The sequence below is a fragment of the Lampetra fluviatilis genome, chromosome 4 (genome assembly GCF_964198595.1).
Source record: "Lampetra fluviatilis chromosome 4, kcLamFluv1.1, whole genome shotgun sequence".
In the NCBI taxonomy this organism is placed as follows: Eukaryota; Metazoa; Chordata; class Hyperoartia; order Petromyzontiformes; family Petromyzontidae; genus Lampetra; species Lampetra fluviatilis.
In genome coordinates this window covers 31,110,969-31,126,575 of record NC_136278.1, presented here as the reverse complement: position 1 = coordinate 31,126,575, position 15,607 = coordinate 31,110,969, and the positions used below count along the sequence as shown (strand labels likewise).

The 15,607-nt window shown below is 51.3% G+C and overlaps 1 protein-coding gene across 2 annotated transcripts in view; it reads left to right on the top strand.

Annotated features, from left to right (window-relative positions):
• Positions 1-15,607, top strand: part of MIB1 (MIB E3 ubiquitin protein ligase 1) — a 74,491-nt gene that overhangs the window by 16,029 nt on the left and 42,855 nt on the right. For both annotated transcript variants that reach the window (XM_078855996.1, XM_078855995.1), the window contains exons 8-10: positions 1,296-1,440; positions 4,334-4,467; positions 11,033-11,143. In XM_078855996.1, coding sequence (XP_078712122.1) covers positions 1,296-1,440; positions 4,334-4,467; positions 11,033-11,143 — 390 coding nt within the window. The remainder of the gene's footprint in view (positions 1-1,295; positions 1,441-4,333; positions 4,468-11,032; positions 11,144-15,607) is intronic.

Below are 15,607 nucleotides of genomic sequence, written 5' to 3'. Positions count from 1 at the left end.
GGAAATAGGAAATTAGTTTTTTTGTTATGTGATTTTTTATTCTTTTATTATTTCCCTTCTACGTGACTTTACCGAAAGAACCAAGAAGATGAATCCCTGCAGTCACGAAAGCTTTCAATCGAGATTCTGAACCGGTTCTGTCGTCTTGGGAGTACCCGGAAGAAATCAGTGCATATGCGGCGATGACACTCGTAGATCTGCGCAGACGTGTTCACGAACCCGTTTGTTGTACTGCCACCTCTTCCGGATACTTGGAGCCCAGCGTATATGGATAGATGATGGACGAGGCTGCTCAGTGTTGCTAACTCGGCGATTTCGTCGCTGGACCTCAATTACTTTTTGGGTTTCCTTATTGGCAGCGTTTTTTCAAAGTGACGAATCTAGTGACTTTCTTGGAACGAGGATATTATGCGGATTTGGAGTTGTTCCAGGAATGTATAATACTAATAATTATAACAATTAAATTTGTATCGCGCCCAAATTTCACGACAAATCCTTCGATCGTGAACAGGATCCTGTTTTTCACTTTACCGCGTGTGTGCAACTCGGTATATTGTCCGGTGACGTTTTTGACCTCTTCAGAAGGTCTCTCTTTTGACACCGAGCTAATTTTTTTTGAGGTTCGTTTAGGGACATTCTGCTCGCGCTCCCCATCATCGCAAGCGGGCGGGCGGGAAGCCCGCATGTCGAGTAGGCAGAGGTCGCCGTGGTATCTTGCTCGCCTCCGGCTGCAGCGTGAGCTGCTCCGCTGAGCGGGGTCCCATGGGTGGCGCGGTTTAGAGGGGAACGGTTTCCCGCGGGTAAAGATGAGCCTGCGGTAATGCTGACGCTATGTAATTACTTAATTCGAAGTGTTCTACAGATCGCGTTTCTGCACGCAATCTCACACGCGCACGAGCGCACACACAAGACAAAGATTCACCATGTAGCCATTAACAGACTGTTGGGACAAGTGCTCTTAGCGAACACCTTTGAAGGCCAGCACGGGATGGGTAGTTTAGTGGGTAATGCTCTGAGCTATGAACTCTATCGATCATGGTTTGATTCCTGGCCTCGACGAACATTGGTGGGTGAGTGATATCTGAATCGGTGCAGCACCTCCTCTAGGTTGACTCGGCCTTAAAATAGTACTTAATGCATCGTGTCAAATCAACACTGGGGAGACTTAAGGTGGCCGTGCGTGGTGATGGCCACGCCGTGCCGGTCTTCAAAGGTGCCCACTAGCAGCACTTATCCCAACAACGTGTGTCGGCTACATGGGTGATCTTTATCTTTGTGGTTTTGTTTGTGTGTAGACCCTCGGCAAGGTTGGGCGCGTGCAGCAGATTTACCATGACAACGACCTGAAGGTGGAGGTTTGCGGCACGTCCTGGACCTACAACCCGGCTGCGGTCACCAAAGTGTCGTCCGAGCTGCCTGGCACCAGCAACCCATCTGGAGGTACGGGCCCGGCATGACCACTTACATCAGATCACATCGCCCCAATGCCCCAATAGTGACACTGGCTCCCATTCCCATCCTGGATTAATTTACATATTGCACTCGCCTTCTTCAAGATCCTCACTCTACTCCCCTCCACGCACTTTACTACTTCTCCCCTCTCATCTCACTCTACTCCCCTCCACGCACTCTCCTGCCTCTCCCCTCTCATCTCACTCTACTCCCCTCCACGCACTCTCCTACCTCTCCCCTCTCATCCCACTCTACTCCCCTCCACGCACTCTCCTATCTCTCCCCTCTCATCTCACTCTACTCCCCTCCATGCACTCTCCATCCTCTCCCCTCTCATCTCACTCTACTCCCCTCCACGCTCTCTCCTACCTCTCTCCTTTCATCTCACTCTACTCCCCTCCACGCACTCTCCTACCTCTCCCCTCTCATCTCGCTCTACTCCCCTCCATGCGCTCTCCTACCTCTCCCCTCTCATCCCACTCTATTCCCCTCCTCACACTCTCCTACCTCTCCCCTTTCATCTCACTGTACTCCACTCCACGCACTCTCCTACCTCTCCCCTCTCATCCCACTCTACTCCCCTCCACACACTCTCCTACCTCTCCCCTTTCATCTCACTGTACTCCACTCCACGCAGTATCTTCCCTCTCTCATTTCACTCTACCCCTCCACATACTCTGCTCCAGTAAACCAGGCTTCAGGCAAACGCAATTAAGGGCTTTAATGTCACTTTAATGTGTTTTTTTGTCATTATTTAGGCCTGAAACTTGTGAACTCCCTGTGAGAATTTATTATTTACAATAAATGCAGATTTTATGCAAATAGAAGTTACATCTCCACGTTGGACGTTAGTCACGAGCACCGGCCGTCATCCCTTCTGGCGACGGCTCCTGCCCATCATTTTCTTGATGGTCCCCGTGGTGTTCTCAACTCGTGCGCGTTTTCCCGATCCACGTGTTCCTCTTTCTCTCTCCCGGTGCACATGCCAGCCACCCGCCTTTTCACACTTCTTTGCGTGCTCTTTCAGCTTTTTTTCAATGATTGTGTTTTTCGAGTCACACGTCGTCACAGCATGAAATATGCACTAATTGAAAACTTAATTCTTTGGGCACATTCCCAGGGACACTTTAATAACCCACTCTGTCTCATGATAATACATAATCAACACACTGGCTAGCCAGTCCATTAAAGGGGCCTTCTGAGGTTGCCTGGTGGCTGAGGGCTGAGCTGTCACCGTTGGGTCCCATGCATGAATTACATACAACGTAAACGGACAGAAAACAATCAGTCCTTACGCAAACAATTCAGTAAATCAATCGGAATCAGAATATGTATTTATGCTGGAGGAATCCGATGAGCTGTGAAGTTATTTTTCACACCTGTCCGGTGGGGGCAGGTCAAAACATTACAACAAACAATACACAAAGTATAGGAGAGGTAAACGAATCGCTTAAAAACAGACAAATGAAACTCCGCTAATAAAAGTATCGAGGGCAACAGATTGGATTATCATCGACGAACCAATGCTGCATTAGATGCCTGGAATGGCAACCTCGAATTGTGGAACTTCATCTCACGCTCACTGGGTTGGGGGTGAATCGCCGTTGTGTCTGCTGCTCGTGGTTGTACCCACGCGACAGGAGCCCCACAAGCGCCTTTCGTTTACTTTGGGACGGTGAAATATGCCTTGTGCGCGTCGACGGTTGTCACCGGACGCGACAGCCGGCTTAACCTCCACGCAAAGGCCGGCGCGTGTCGCACGCTGCAACGCTGCAACGCAATGCGCGCCGCGCTCCCATCGCTGGCGTTGGCCGACACGTCGCAGGCACGGAGAATTAAACGCCACTTTTAATTAGCAAAGAAGGAACGCCGTGGCCGGGCCGGTGGATTTCACGACGATTGAAAGGTGGACCATCAATCATCGAATTGGGCCGCTCAGGCGTGGTTCGTTGCTCCAGAAAACGCTGGCCGATTCCTCTAGGTAATCAAAGTGGAGTTTAATTCATCTTGCAGACACGGGGGGGGGGGGGGGGGGGGGTGCATTTTTGACTCGCAAGGGCACGCGTGCCATTAGACGGGCCACCTGGCACCGGTGAGCACTCTAATGCAGTGCTTTTGCTTTTAGTAAAAATGTTTGGACGTTGCCGACAAAAACCTCCCTCGCCCCTCCTGTGTTCCCGGTGACGGGTAATTTAGTTCCTGTGTTGCGATGGTGATGCGAGCAGTTGCGCTGTAACGTTTGGTATCATTTTTCTTCGAGCTGGGGGTCATTTGTCAACGAGCAAATAGGCTTTAGTGGATCTTGTTTTCACTTAATACATTTTGCACAACTGCTTACTACACACGCAGTGTGCTCATAAATTAGCCGGTTAATGAATGGGGCTGTAAATTGGTAATTAAATAATTAAACGTGTTGTGAATGATTGTTGAAGCCATTTGCATGGACACATTTTTCTTTGAAGGTGAGACGTGTGCAACCGGCCAAGAGGCCCTTGCGGCATGTGTGCGTGTGCATGCGTGTGCATGTATGTGTGCACGCATGTGTGGGGGGGGGGGTGGGGAGCGGTGGTGTCGCGGCTAGCACATGCTGCACTAGGAATCCGGTGACCCGAGTTCGATTCCCGCTCACGACCAACACCAGTGACGATTATCTGAATCGGTCCTGAGCCTCCCCTAGGTCGACTCAGCCTCAAATGAGTACTTGGTGTGGTATATAAACAACAGTATTCAGGAGACAAAGGTGGTCACGTGGCCGGGCGTCGTATTTGCCACCCTCGTGTGCCGTGCTGGCCTTCATTGGGAATCGCCAACAACCCTTGCCCCAGCTGTTCGTTAAAAGCTACATGGGGGATCTTTGTCTGTGTGTACACGTACAATGCAGAGCGGCTGTCGCAGTTGCTCAAGAAGCTGTTTGAGACGCACGTGTCTGGAGACGTCAACGAGGAGCTGGTCAAGGCTTCGGCCAACGGCGACGTGACCAAGGTGGAGGAGATCCTGTCTCGACCCGACGCTGATGTAAGGCGCATATCGCACGCGGGACTTTCTCACTCTCTCTCTCTATGGGTCAGTGTGGGCAAGGGGAGTCGTCGTCCCCCCCCCCTCCCCCAGGGTAGGCTCCTGTAAGCGAGGTTGCCGACGCATGGTTCAAAACCAGCGGTGACCTGAGTTCGGAAGGCTTGATGGGACACGTGTGATACGAGGTGACGGATAGCAGCATACGCGGTCAGAATCCTAATGCAAACATGTAAACGGCAATGAGTGGTGTTCACGTGCAAGCCCTTTGTCAGTCCACTGCTGGATGAGGGCCTCCGTGGGTTGTGTGGGTTATTTGACCAAACTTCACCACGTAAGTCAGTGCGGGATGGGTGAAGGCGGACAGCATTGACGTGGTTGCACAGTACGGGAGGCTCAGTGGGAAGGCTCAGTTTACAAGCCGCCCGCCCTTTGATGTGCCATCGCAAACACGTCGAGCGAGCAAGGTGTGCACTCGTCAGCTTTCTGCGTTCATATTTTAGTATTCACATAATTAACACACAGGGCATTGAGGGTAAGCGCAAAGGCAAGGATGTTCAAAGCTGCTGAATTTTTCTTCCCGCCACCGCCCCACCACCTCTGCGTCTCCTTAACTTCGTCCCCGGAAAACACCTCATTTTTGCTTGGATGTGCAATAGCTGTAAAATGGCATTCGCATTCATTATGAAGGGGGGGGGCGCGCGCGCTTACCCATGTAGGGACGCGACCGCACGTGTACGCGCTGTCGCGGCGCGTGCCCGCCGCTGTTCGATAATCGCGCTGATCGGGAGGATACGTGCGTAGCGCTGAGAGCGCGATTTTCTGAGCGGCTGTCCTCTGCTGGCATTTTAGAAGTGACGACGGCTCCCGTAGGAATTTTTCTTATTTATATCGAAGTGCCGACTTTGTCCGAAGCGATCGGCGAGACCGACGTGTTGACTCTTCTGAGAGAAATACGTTCGCTCTCCGTCAGCTGCCGCTGGATTTTTTGTTTTGATACGGCTGAGCGCAGCCCAAAAGGCCAAAAATGTCTTGCGGGCAGCACTAAACAGCAGTATTGAATGTGTAATAAACAATAGTTACTACGTTTCATGAATTGAGCGAGGTTATTATACGAGCTTGGGGGAAAGAGACGTTGGGAGGGAATTCCAAAGCTAAGCAGCGCTAGGGAAGAAGCAGAATGAGAAGTGAGATGACCTACAGTGTGGCGAGTGGGTTAGTGGGGTGAGCGTGTGAATGGGTGGGTGCGTCACTGAGTGTGCTGTTGCGATCTGCAGTGCGGTGGCTGAACAGTGTGGTGGATGAAACGAAACGGTCAGTGTCTGATAGACTCGAGTCCTCAACGTGGGAGGAGGAATCGCTGAGAAGTTCACGAGAACAGTCACCATGGTTATAGCGATAAAAGAGTGCTAAGGAGGAGTGGTGAGAGTCGCTTGGCTTGGAGAAAGCTTGAGAGAAGTGCTCAATACCTGGCCTCATTTAGAAACACCCCGCCGAAATTGTAATTGATCGCAAATCCGACGTGTGGAATACGAACAATGCGCCGGCTTTCAAACACATTTCACCTTTTGACAACGAGGGTGGGAATGTAGAATGCGTCGTCTATTTTTTACTGTGATTTAAAGTTATTGGTTTACTTGCTAACGTGTTCGTGGTCACTGGAGCACTCGGTTACAGTTCCTTGACTAGTGAGGAGCGGATAATGACTAAACCGGCACACTTGAAACTGCTTTATTTTTTTCCAAGCACGATTAATCCACAACTGGGTAATCTCCCACGGATTACCGAGCGTTGACTTCATTTCGATAGCGGCTTAGAGCTCCACATTTTCCCTTTGCCATCGGGTCCTTCTTGGGCACATAGCAAGAGTCGGTAAAGTGCAATTTATTTTTAGTCGTTTGTTCATCCACTGCTGGATGGAGGTCTCCTGATGCCGTGTCAGCCTTTGGGGGGGGGGGGGGGTGGGTGTGGGGCGATTTGACCGTACTTCACCACTACGCTGGTCAGCGCAGATTGATGAAAAGGGGCACCTCATGACCTCAGAGCCCCCATGCTCATTTTTCCATGGAGAGACAGTTTGATAAAATTTTTCCTATTTTATTCATCGTATATATAATTTACTGAAGAGGATTTATTCACGGTTCACTGATTTGTTTATCCGGCAAGTCCTGTGGCCGAATTCGCCACCGTTGCTGAAATATCCAGCAGAGGGCACACGGACCCCTCTGATTCCTTGAGGGTTTCTGCACTCAACAGCAAAAACTGCTTCTACAAAAAAATTAAGCGTGATTATGATCATCCGTATTGCGTTTTGGGTCGGGCCACGTGGTAGTTTTACGCCAACATTTTTTCAGCCTCGCTCCATTCCCGCGTCAATTTCCTGATGAATCTCAACTGCAGTTTTGTCTTAAACGTAATCGTATGTTGACGCTAAATACACAGTCGCGAAAAGTCTGAAAACGCCGGTGAGGAGGAACTCTTATCGGTCAGAATTTAATCGATACATTGACACGTATAAATAATATCTTTGTAAACGTGACAGTCTTGTCGGGTCGTGGACAGTGGCCTGCGCAATATACTTCCAGTTGGGGGTGACGAATGTTGTGCATAATCTTGAGTGAGTAATTTGCGGTGTAAATTTAGAATTTAACAAATTTGGACTTTGACGCCACGGCACATCGGCCTACTCTCTTCAATGACATAATGGGATCTATAACGTTAACCGTGAAGCAGACAGAGCGTGTATTGTTACAGTTATTGCACTTTGCAATATTATTCGGTGCGTCTGTTGGATTTCGAACCGTGAACCTCTGCAACGAGCAGCTAAGAACGCGGCGACCAGCGATTGATTCCTGGCCACGGCTACAATCAGTTCTTTCTGATATTCGAACCTGTTCTAGATCAATTCAGCCTTAAACGAGTAGCTGGTAGAATGTGTCAATATCAGCGTTGTGGAGACAAAGGTGGCTGGACGTGGTGCTGTATACACTTTTCTACCTCGTGGGGCGTGCTGTCCTTAGTAGGTGCTTACTAACAACTCCTTGCCCAAGAGTCTGTAAGAGGCTACAGGGGGAATCTGTGGGTTGTGAAGGTGGAAGGGTTCTCATTAGGCATGGAACTATGCATTCGCTCATCCATTTCTGCTTAGTTTGTTGTCCTTCCCCGCACCTCCGATTATCACGGTTGGCAACGTACAGTGCGAAAGAAGTTCAATGTACGTACATTTGTTGGTGATGCGCGCATGGGTCCATGCATTTAAGAATCTGCTGTCCGCAATTTGTGGAAATTATTCTCCAACGATCCGTTTACGTTGCACAATGGAGCAAGCAAAATTTACAAACGAGACGGCAAACGACACCAAAAAAATTACCGATTCTTGCATCTGATCGCGACCTTGAATCGTGGTAACGAATCGAATCGCTTGTGAGGTTGGTGGGGGGGTGTGAATGATGGCATGCCTGGCTCTCACGCTTGCTTGCGGAGGTTAGGGGCGGGGCACTGGCTGGCAGGGCTGCGTGGCGACGGGGGTGGTGCGGGCGGGGGTGGGTGGGTGGGCGGTGGATGGGTGGTGGCAGCGGCGCCGCACGGGGGCCGCGTGTCCTCATGGCCATGCCGATGATTTCCCAGGGGCCCGCGGGGGACTCTGTATTTAACACACTGTCACGGCGCTACGGGGACGGAGGAATTGGGGAGGAGGAGGAGGGGCGGCGAGAGACTAGGAGGGAATATATCCACTTATATATTGCACACAAAAACCACACGGAAAGCAAAAGGAAAGTGAAAAAACTTTACAAGCTTTAGGTTTCCCTAAACCTTTCAGAAAAGCCATTTGTTTTGACGGTTAAATGAATAAGGACAGCAAATCCTCAACGCCCAACTCGCGGGCCACAGCCGGCAGATTAGGTCATTGCAAGGTGGCCTTGCGCCTGTGTTTTTTTTTCTCCCATTTTTATTTTTCCCCCTCTACCCCCCCCCCCCCCTCGTGTTCCGCGTCTCGTGGGCCATGGGCAAAGATTGACGTCCGCGCCCCTCGGCAGCTTCGTGCTGAAAAGAAAACGCTCTTCCATGCTGACCCAGCGCACCTCCGCCCCTCCCCCCCACTGGTCGATCGTCTGCAAATTCGCAAATTCTCATCTTTACTTAAACTTATCAGGGGGTGGGAAAGCTCCCACCCCGCCGCAACCCGTCCCCTCCCCCGACTTCATTGAATATGACCCGCAGCTACACGTGACCGAGTGCTTCGAAAACAGCCGGCAAACGATATTCATCCGTCAATGCGAGCGTCTTAGCCGCGCTAATCGGATGCAGGAAGGGGATAGTTTTTACCTGGTAGCCACTCGGCGTTTCAAATTTCAGCGCGCCCATTCACGTCTGTCTCCGCAGGGAGGGGCTATTGCAGTGATAGCAATGACCGAGATGTCCTAAATACATGGATATATTTGGCCCTGGGTGAGAAAAAAGGTTTCCCTACCAATCGCAGTCCCATACGGAGCGGAGCTCCTGTCTGCTCAAGAAAGAGTGGGGGCAGCCCTCTGTTGAAGGCCAGGTGCTGGTGCTGGCGAGAGAACCAACACCTACTGTTGACCTCCAATTAAGTGGTGCTCGATTTATCTGATGGATGATGATGATGATGTTCAGCCGAGTCAACGCCTTCCCAGCATTTTAACTAGCAACTCGGGTTGTGTAGTTCTAACGATGCATCGATTGATTACCATCCGTTCTTGAGCTCGCGATACATGCTTCGCGTGTATAGGAATGAACGGTTCGTATTCGTTGTTTATTAACGGGTGCCCTTGACCCCCTCCAGCCACTTGAGGTGGCTGCTTTCACAGCAGCGCAAAAGAATAGAATCGACTCTTGCATACACACATCGCGTGCCTAGGTCCGTGACAAGTCGTCAAATCACAAGCGGTTGGGGGGGGGGAAATTGTTGTAACCCAACTGGCATCCGCTCCGATTGCGAGTCAAGCTCTCCGAGCTCGTCCCCCGTGTCTAACGCCGCATTTCATCGAACCGCGGAAAAACTGGACGTGCGTGGTACTACGCGCTCATCCCCCCCGACGCCCCGGGTTTCTTGTGTTGAGACAATTTGAGCCGGCTGCCAATTTGGGCACGAGCCCGAATCCTCCCGGACGATGATGCTTCTCGGGCTGGCCAGGTTTCCAGCGTCAGAATTCAGGCCGAGTAGAAAATATGTCAGTCAGTCAACTTTTTCATCGGTAGGCGGTGGGAATGTTTAATTTTCACAGTCAGGGTCGTGACCTGGGCCGACTGACGGCGATACTTTGAGTAACTCGGGAAAATTAAGATGCCACCTTTTTTTTTTATAACAAAACCCGACTTATCCATCATGATGCCAAGTTGTGGGAGAAGTCCGGCCGACTCGGCGCAGCTCCGGGGGCCCAGCTATCCGTCGAGAGGGTTCGGAGTGCGAGCGACGCGGGAGACGGATCCGCAGCCGTAGCGGGTAACGCGCGCGCGGTGAGCGCGGGTGCCCGCAATCGATTGCGTTGAAACAACGCGAGCAGAGGGGCCCCCACAGTGTTCCGTGGGGGTTAAAGGAAATAAATAAACAGATCACAGGAGGTGGGGGGGGGGGGCAAGGCTTATGTTGCCAGCGCAGGTGCCAATACGCTGATCTCGTTTGATGAATGAGCGCCGCCGGTACGTAACGTGTCATTGGAAAGGTTACTTGCTTGGGGCACGGGTGGGGGGGGTTCCGAGGTTGGTCGGACCGTGTTGCTAAATCGCTGTATGGCACGCAGCGGAGCGAAGCTACGGAGGAGAAAGGGGAGTTTGCGCGCTGCTCCGTTGAGTCCCCGTACCAGAAGGGATGGAGCTTGGCCTCCCAGCTGAAACTGCCGAGCGGCAGGGGTGAGGGCACGTGTGTTACCGCCCCCAACAAAAGGGGTGATCTGAAAGGGAATTTTTTTTAATTATTATTTTGGGCCAAGCAGCCTTCATTTATCGATATTGTAAACCACCCCCCTCCCCCCCAAAAAAAACACTCCTCCCAAATATTTTTGAACGTGTATCACTGCCGCCTGGGTTTTTTGCAAAGTATATTTAATTGCAATTTTTGTTCCGGGTGTTCACACGTACACCCTGATGAAGCGATTAGAAACGGCGCAATATAAAATATGTCTGTGGCGACAGACTCTTGAAAGCGTTCCAGCGGGGCTGAGGTCAGAGCTGAAAATTCCATACGCGGACGTGAAATACTGCTCGACTCGGCACGCGACAGATTTGCCTCTTGGCCACCGTAAACATCTGATAGTGGCGACAGTAACTTGCGAGCCTCTCAAACTTGTGCAGATTTTGCAGAATTTTTTTTTTGCATTTTTTCTTTTTACTACTTCCCTCCGCCTCCCCCAAGTCACCCGTGTTTTTTTACTTATTTATAGCACGTTTCACCTGGAGGGTTTATATATATAAAAAAAAGATCAATAGATGCATCGTCCATCTTTTTTCAGGTGACTGACCAGGCGGGAGGTTTTGGGGCTCCGCGGGTTGTGTTCTGACCGACGGCGCGTCGTCGTGTTGCGTGTCCCCCTTTTGCGTCTAACAGCAGGCCAACGGGCAGTTTGCGGGGCACACGGCGCTGCAGGCAGCCAGCCAGAACGGGCACGTGGACATCATCAAGGCTCTGCTCAAGTACAAGGTGGACCTGGAGGCCGAGGTGAGATCCGTGGGAACGTCGTGCCGCCCCTGCGTCACCGCACCTCACCCTGCCTCACCTCGCCCTACCGCACCGCACACCCTTCCTCACCGCACCTTACCTGACCCTGCTTCACCGCACCTCGCTGAGAACTAAAGGAGATCGGTGTTGGACAGAAGGAGACCCGGGGCACGTCCCCTCCGTTGGCCGGCACTCCGTCGTTAGTCTCGATCGCCGGCCATGCTGATGATGCTCGTAGGCTACCGGGAAGACAAAACTCCCCAAACGACATGCCAAGTGTAATCGGTTATCCGAATCGAATCTCAACTTCGACTCTAAATCCTGGCAATGAATCGAATCGTTACGGGGGGGTGGGTGGGATACCGTAACACGCCCACCACGACGCCCCCACGGAGCTGCGTGTAACGGACACTGACATCAAATCGCGGTCCCCTCCATCGCCGACCGAGACTCGCGCCGGCGGCTGGGGCGAGCGATAATCCCGTCGAGCGAAGCAATATACCGTCCCCGGATTCCTCCTCCCCCCCCCCCCTCTCCGATTTTGTGTTCATTAATCAGTCCGTTTATCGGAGGCTGCGTGAGAGTCCCATTGATATTGCTGCAATATCTCTATTGCAAGGGAGCCCTGTTTGCGAGGAAATGCACGGACGGAACAATATGAAAGGACACGGGGCAGGCATGCAGCACCGCTGCCTTTGGGGCTCTACGCGGTCTTGCGGCAATTATTTTTTTCCGGCAGATCTGATGCCCTGATGGGAAAGCCACTGGCCCTGCGACATTGCGTCAATTCCTGGATCAAAACTCGGTTCCGCATTGCCCCGTTTTCCCGTTTGCTTCATTGATGTTTCTTAGTAACCTAATTTATTTTGCCGTGTTGGTGACCCGGGTCATTTTCTTGGCAATGAGACATTCGTCGTTCCTTGACTTCTCACCTCGGTAAACAGAATTATCTTGATATTATTCACACGTGGCATCGCGAGCGTGAGAATCTTATTATTTACGATTTATTCCAAAATATAAGCGCGCAACGGACGCTATTTTGGTGTAATGGTGAGCAGTATAAATGGGTACATGACAGTTAGTTGAACAGCAGGTCGTGTTTAGTGGGGTAAAGTATGGGTAATCTTACCTTATTTTGATAACGATTGGCTAGCGTGGAAAAGTAGACCAAAATACCCTCTGGAGGGGAGCCAGGAGTGACGTGAGCAAGCGATTGCTGAGCTGCACCTTTATACACAAAGAGTACATGTAGGGTAACTGAGCGAGGAAAAAACGTACAAACAAAACAGACCGAAAACCCAAAACCTTACAAACAAACCAGATGATTCACAATGAGATGTTAAATGATATATTTGACCGCGAATTCTTGACAAGTCATCGAAATCGCCTGGTCGACTGATCGCCGCTTACCCAGCGGGCCGCACGTTCTGCACTTAGTCCTTGGTCGCCCGCTCCACTCCTCGCTTCGTTCCCTCTGCAATCGCCGTTCGGTCGGCTGCGCACGCATCCGTCCAACAAAAGCGCTCGCCAAATCCCGAGCATGCGGCTGCATTGCAGCTGCCTGGTGTCCACGCACTTATACACACACGATTAGCCAGCGCGAATTAATCGCACTTCCCGTCGCCTCCGATTAGCTCGGCGGCCGTCATTCATTTGCCGAGGTCGCACCGAGGAGGAGCCTGAAATGAGTTGAAGGTAGCGGGAACCTTCAGCCGCTGAAACCCGCTTGCTTACGATGGTGCCCGGCCCCGCCGGTTTTCACCGCCGGCCCTCACCACAGGCCCTCACCGCCGTCGCTGTGGGGCTGTGTGAACGCCGCGCGCCGCTAAGGAGCGGTGTCAAATGATTTCGCCTACACGCCAGCGATTCTTACGTGAAGTGCCATGGGCCGTTAAACGCCTTCCCCGTGGACATCGCACGGCCGTGAGTGGAATGCTCGTGCAGTTTAGATTCCTTTTTTTTCATAAAATATTTTTTAGTTTGATTTTGCTCACGCCTGCTCCGTCTCTTGCTTAATGTCGTTGGGTGACAGCTGATGCCACGTTGGCGGTGGGGTTCTCCAGGCTCCCGGAGAGCATCTGAGGCCAGAGGCGGTCATCGCTGGACAGGGAGTAATGATAAAACACACGCACGAGCGGAGCATTAGAGACGGATGGATGGAAAAGTCTGACAGACAAACAGGCAAACAGTCAGGCTGACAGTTTGGCCGGTTGACTGATGCACAGACTGGAAAGACAGACAAACAGACTGAAAGAGAGGTAGACAGGTTGATAGAAAGACAGATGCAATGATTGAATGACAGGAAATAGTCAGACAGAATTTCGAACCAGAGCCCTGGAAGGATCTTCCTCAGTGCTTGTGAAAATACACGCTCCTCGTGTATCTAACATTGTGTCTGATGAGCTCGACGTAGAACATTTGCGAGTTGACGTTTCGTTACAATTTCTCCTGTCACCTACACGATGATGTCAATGTGTTGCATTGTGCCTCATGCGTGTAATATTTAAGTAATGTTCTTTTTTTTAGAATAACAACGTTTGTCAATCCACTGCCCGATGAAGGTCTACCTTTGTCGTGTCCGCCATGGGGGTTGTTTTGACCATACTTCACCACGCGGGTCAGCACGGGTTGACAAAGTGGACCGGTTGAGATGTTATCCAACACTAAAGTTAGCTGTGGTCGGGGATCAACTCGCGTCACGGGCTTCCGAGCGCCGTACGCCAACCACTGCACCACAGCTCCCACTTAGCAGCTTAGTAGTCTGTGTAATTAAAGTCATTAAAGGGTTGTAATTGGGATTTTGTGTAATGTAGCAGCGTGGTTCGTTTTTGCAGATCTCCGTGGTTCACGAGCACACGACAGACACTGCCGTCTGCTGACTTGATAACAGCGCGTATCATTCATATGGAACTCTATTAAAGCGCTGTCGGTTCGATGTTAGCATTACACCACAAGTTCTCATAATAATGACTCTAGGCAGCTGGACTCTACATTACCCTGATGTGTGTTTTCGTCATTATTAAGCGCGAGGGAGCCATCGCCCGCCTCGGAGCGCGTTAAATTCTGAATGGCGCTGTCGGAGCACCGTGTCTCCCCTCCCCTCCCCTGCCACCGTTCCCCGCCCCCATCTCCTTCACGGGAGAAAATCGCTGATGGAGAAGAAGAAGAAGGAGAGAGGGGGACGAGGCGCTAAATTTGCCCTTGCGAAGGCGTCAGAAGCCCGGGACGCCGGTCGCCCGCTAACCCCGCTGTGCGACGCGGCTCGGGGAGGACGGCTCCCCGTGACACCGCTGTGGCCATTATGCTAATGATCTGCTATTACAGCCGTATTAAGGCACGCGGCCTCTCAACGTCAGCAAATTATGCCGGGAATTACGGGGAAGGCCCGGCCGCCCGATCCGGCCGCCCGCCCCGGCGCCCTGATTAACGTGAGTGATGGGATTACCCGCACGGACGGGAGCGGAGTTTGGCTAACGAACAATGAAGGTTCCGCATTTCGGGGGGAAGCTGATTTCTCATGGGGCGCACCGTGATGTACGACTCGGAGCCGGCCCCACCGCCGCACGTGCGTGAGCGCGCGCTTGCTTGCCTGTGGGCCGTATTTAATTAACGTTGGCGGCCGTTAAAAATGAAATCCAACCTCCTCCTCGTTCACAGTCGTTGGGATTCTGTGAATGACCGCGCCGGGGCGAGTTTTTTTTTTAAGGCGGCTACTTATTGCCGTGCCTGGGAATCGTCGTGTGCGTGCGTCCGTCCGTCTGTCCCATCAATAAGTCCATCTGAGGAAACTTTCTATGTCATTGAATTGCCACACGACTTGGCACACGCGGCTTAGCAATTCAAGTGCCCCCAGATCGATTTCGTTTTTGGGTGAGAATGCTAACATGATAATTATTATTACAATAAAAAAAATAAAGCATGGCGCACGGAGAGCAGGAAGAACCAACAAAATCAACCACGAGAGATTAAAAAGTTATGCCGGCTATTTTGACACCCAGCTTTGCGTTATGGCGGAAAACCTCCGAAAAAGCACGGTTGGCTACGTATGGTGAAAAAAAGTTCAACATACATACGTGTTCACAACCAAAGGTCAAAAGATCATCACGGCTTATGTCGTTGATGGCATCAGTGACTCAAGTCCACCTTATGGAGTTGTTATTATTATGATCACTCGCCAGGCAGCGTAAACCCGTCATCGTGTTTCAGAATGACCCATGGGAAGTGGATATCACAGAGCTACATCTTAAGATCCCGAATTCCTTGTCACGCTTAGTAATATTTGTCACGTGAACATTCAAACCAACATGTTACATTTTCACAGCAGAAATTTTTGCAAATTAAGTCCTGAACCAAATTTTATTTGGTGGCTTTTTCACGTGCGATCAAGGTGACCCGCCACACTTCAGAACTCTGTTTAATCGCGGGCTTATAAAACCCTGGACTTGAACCCAAGTTCCTAGCAGT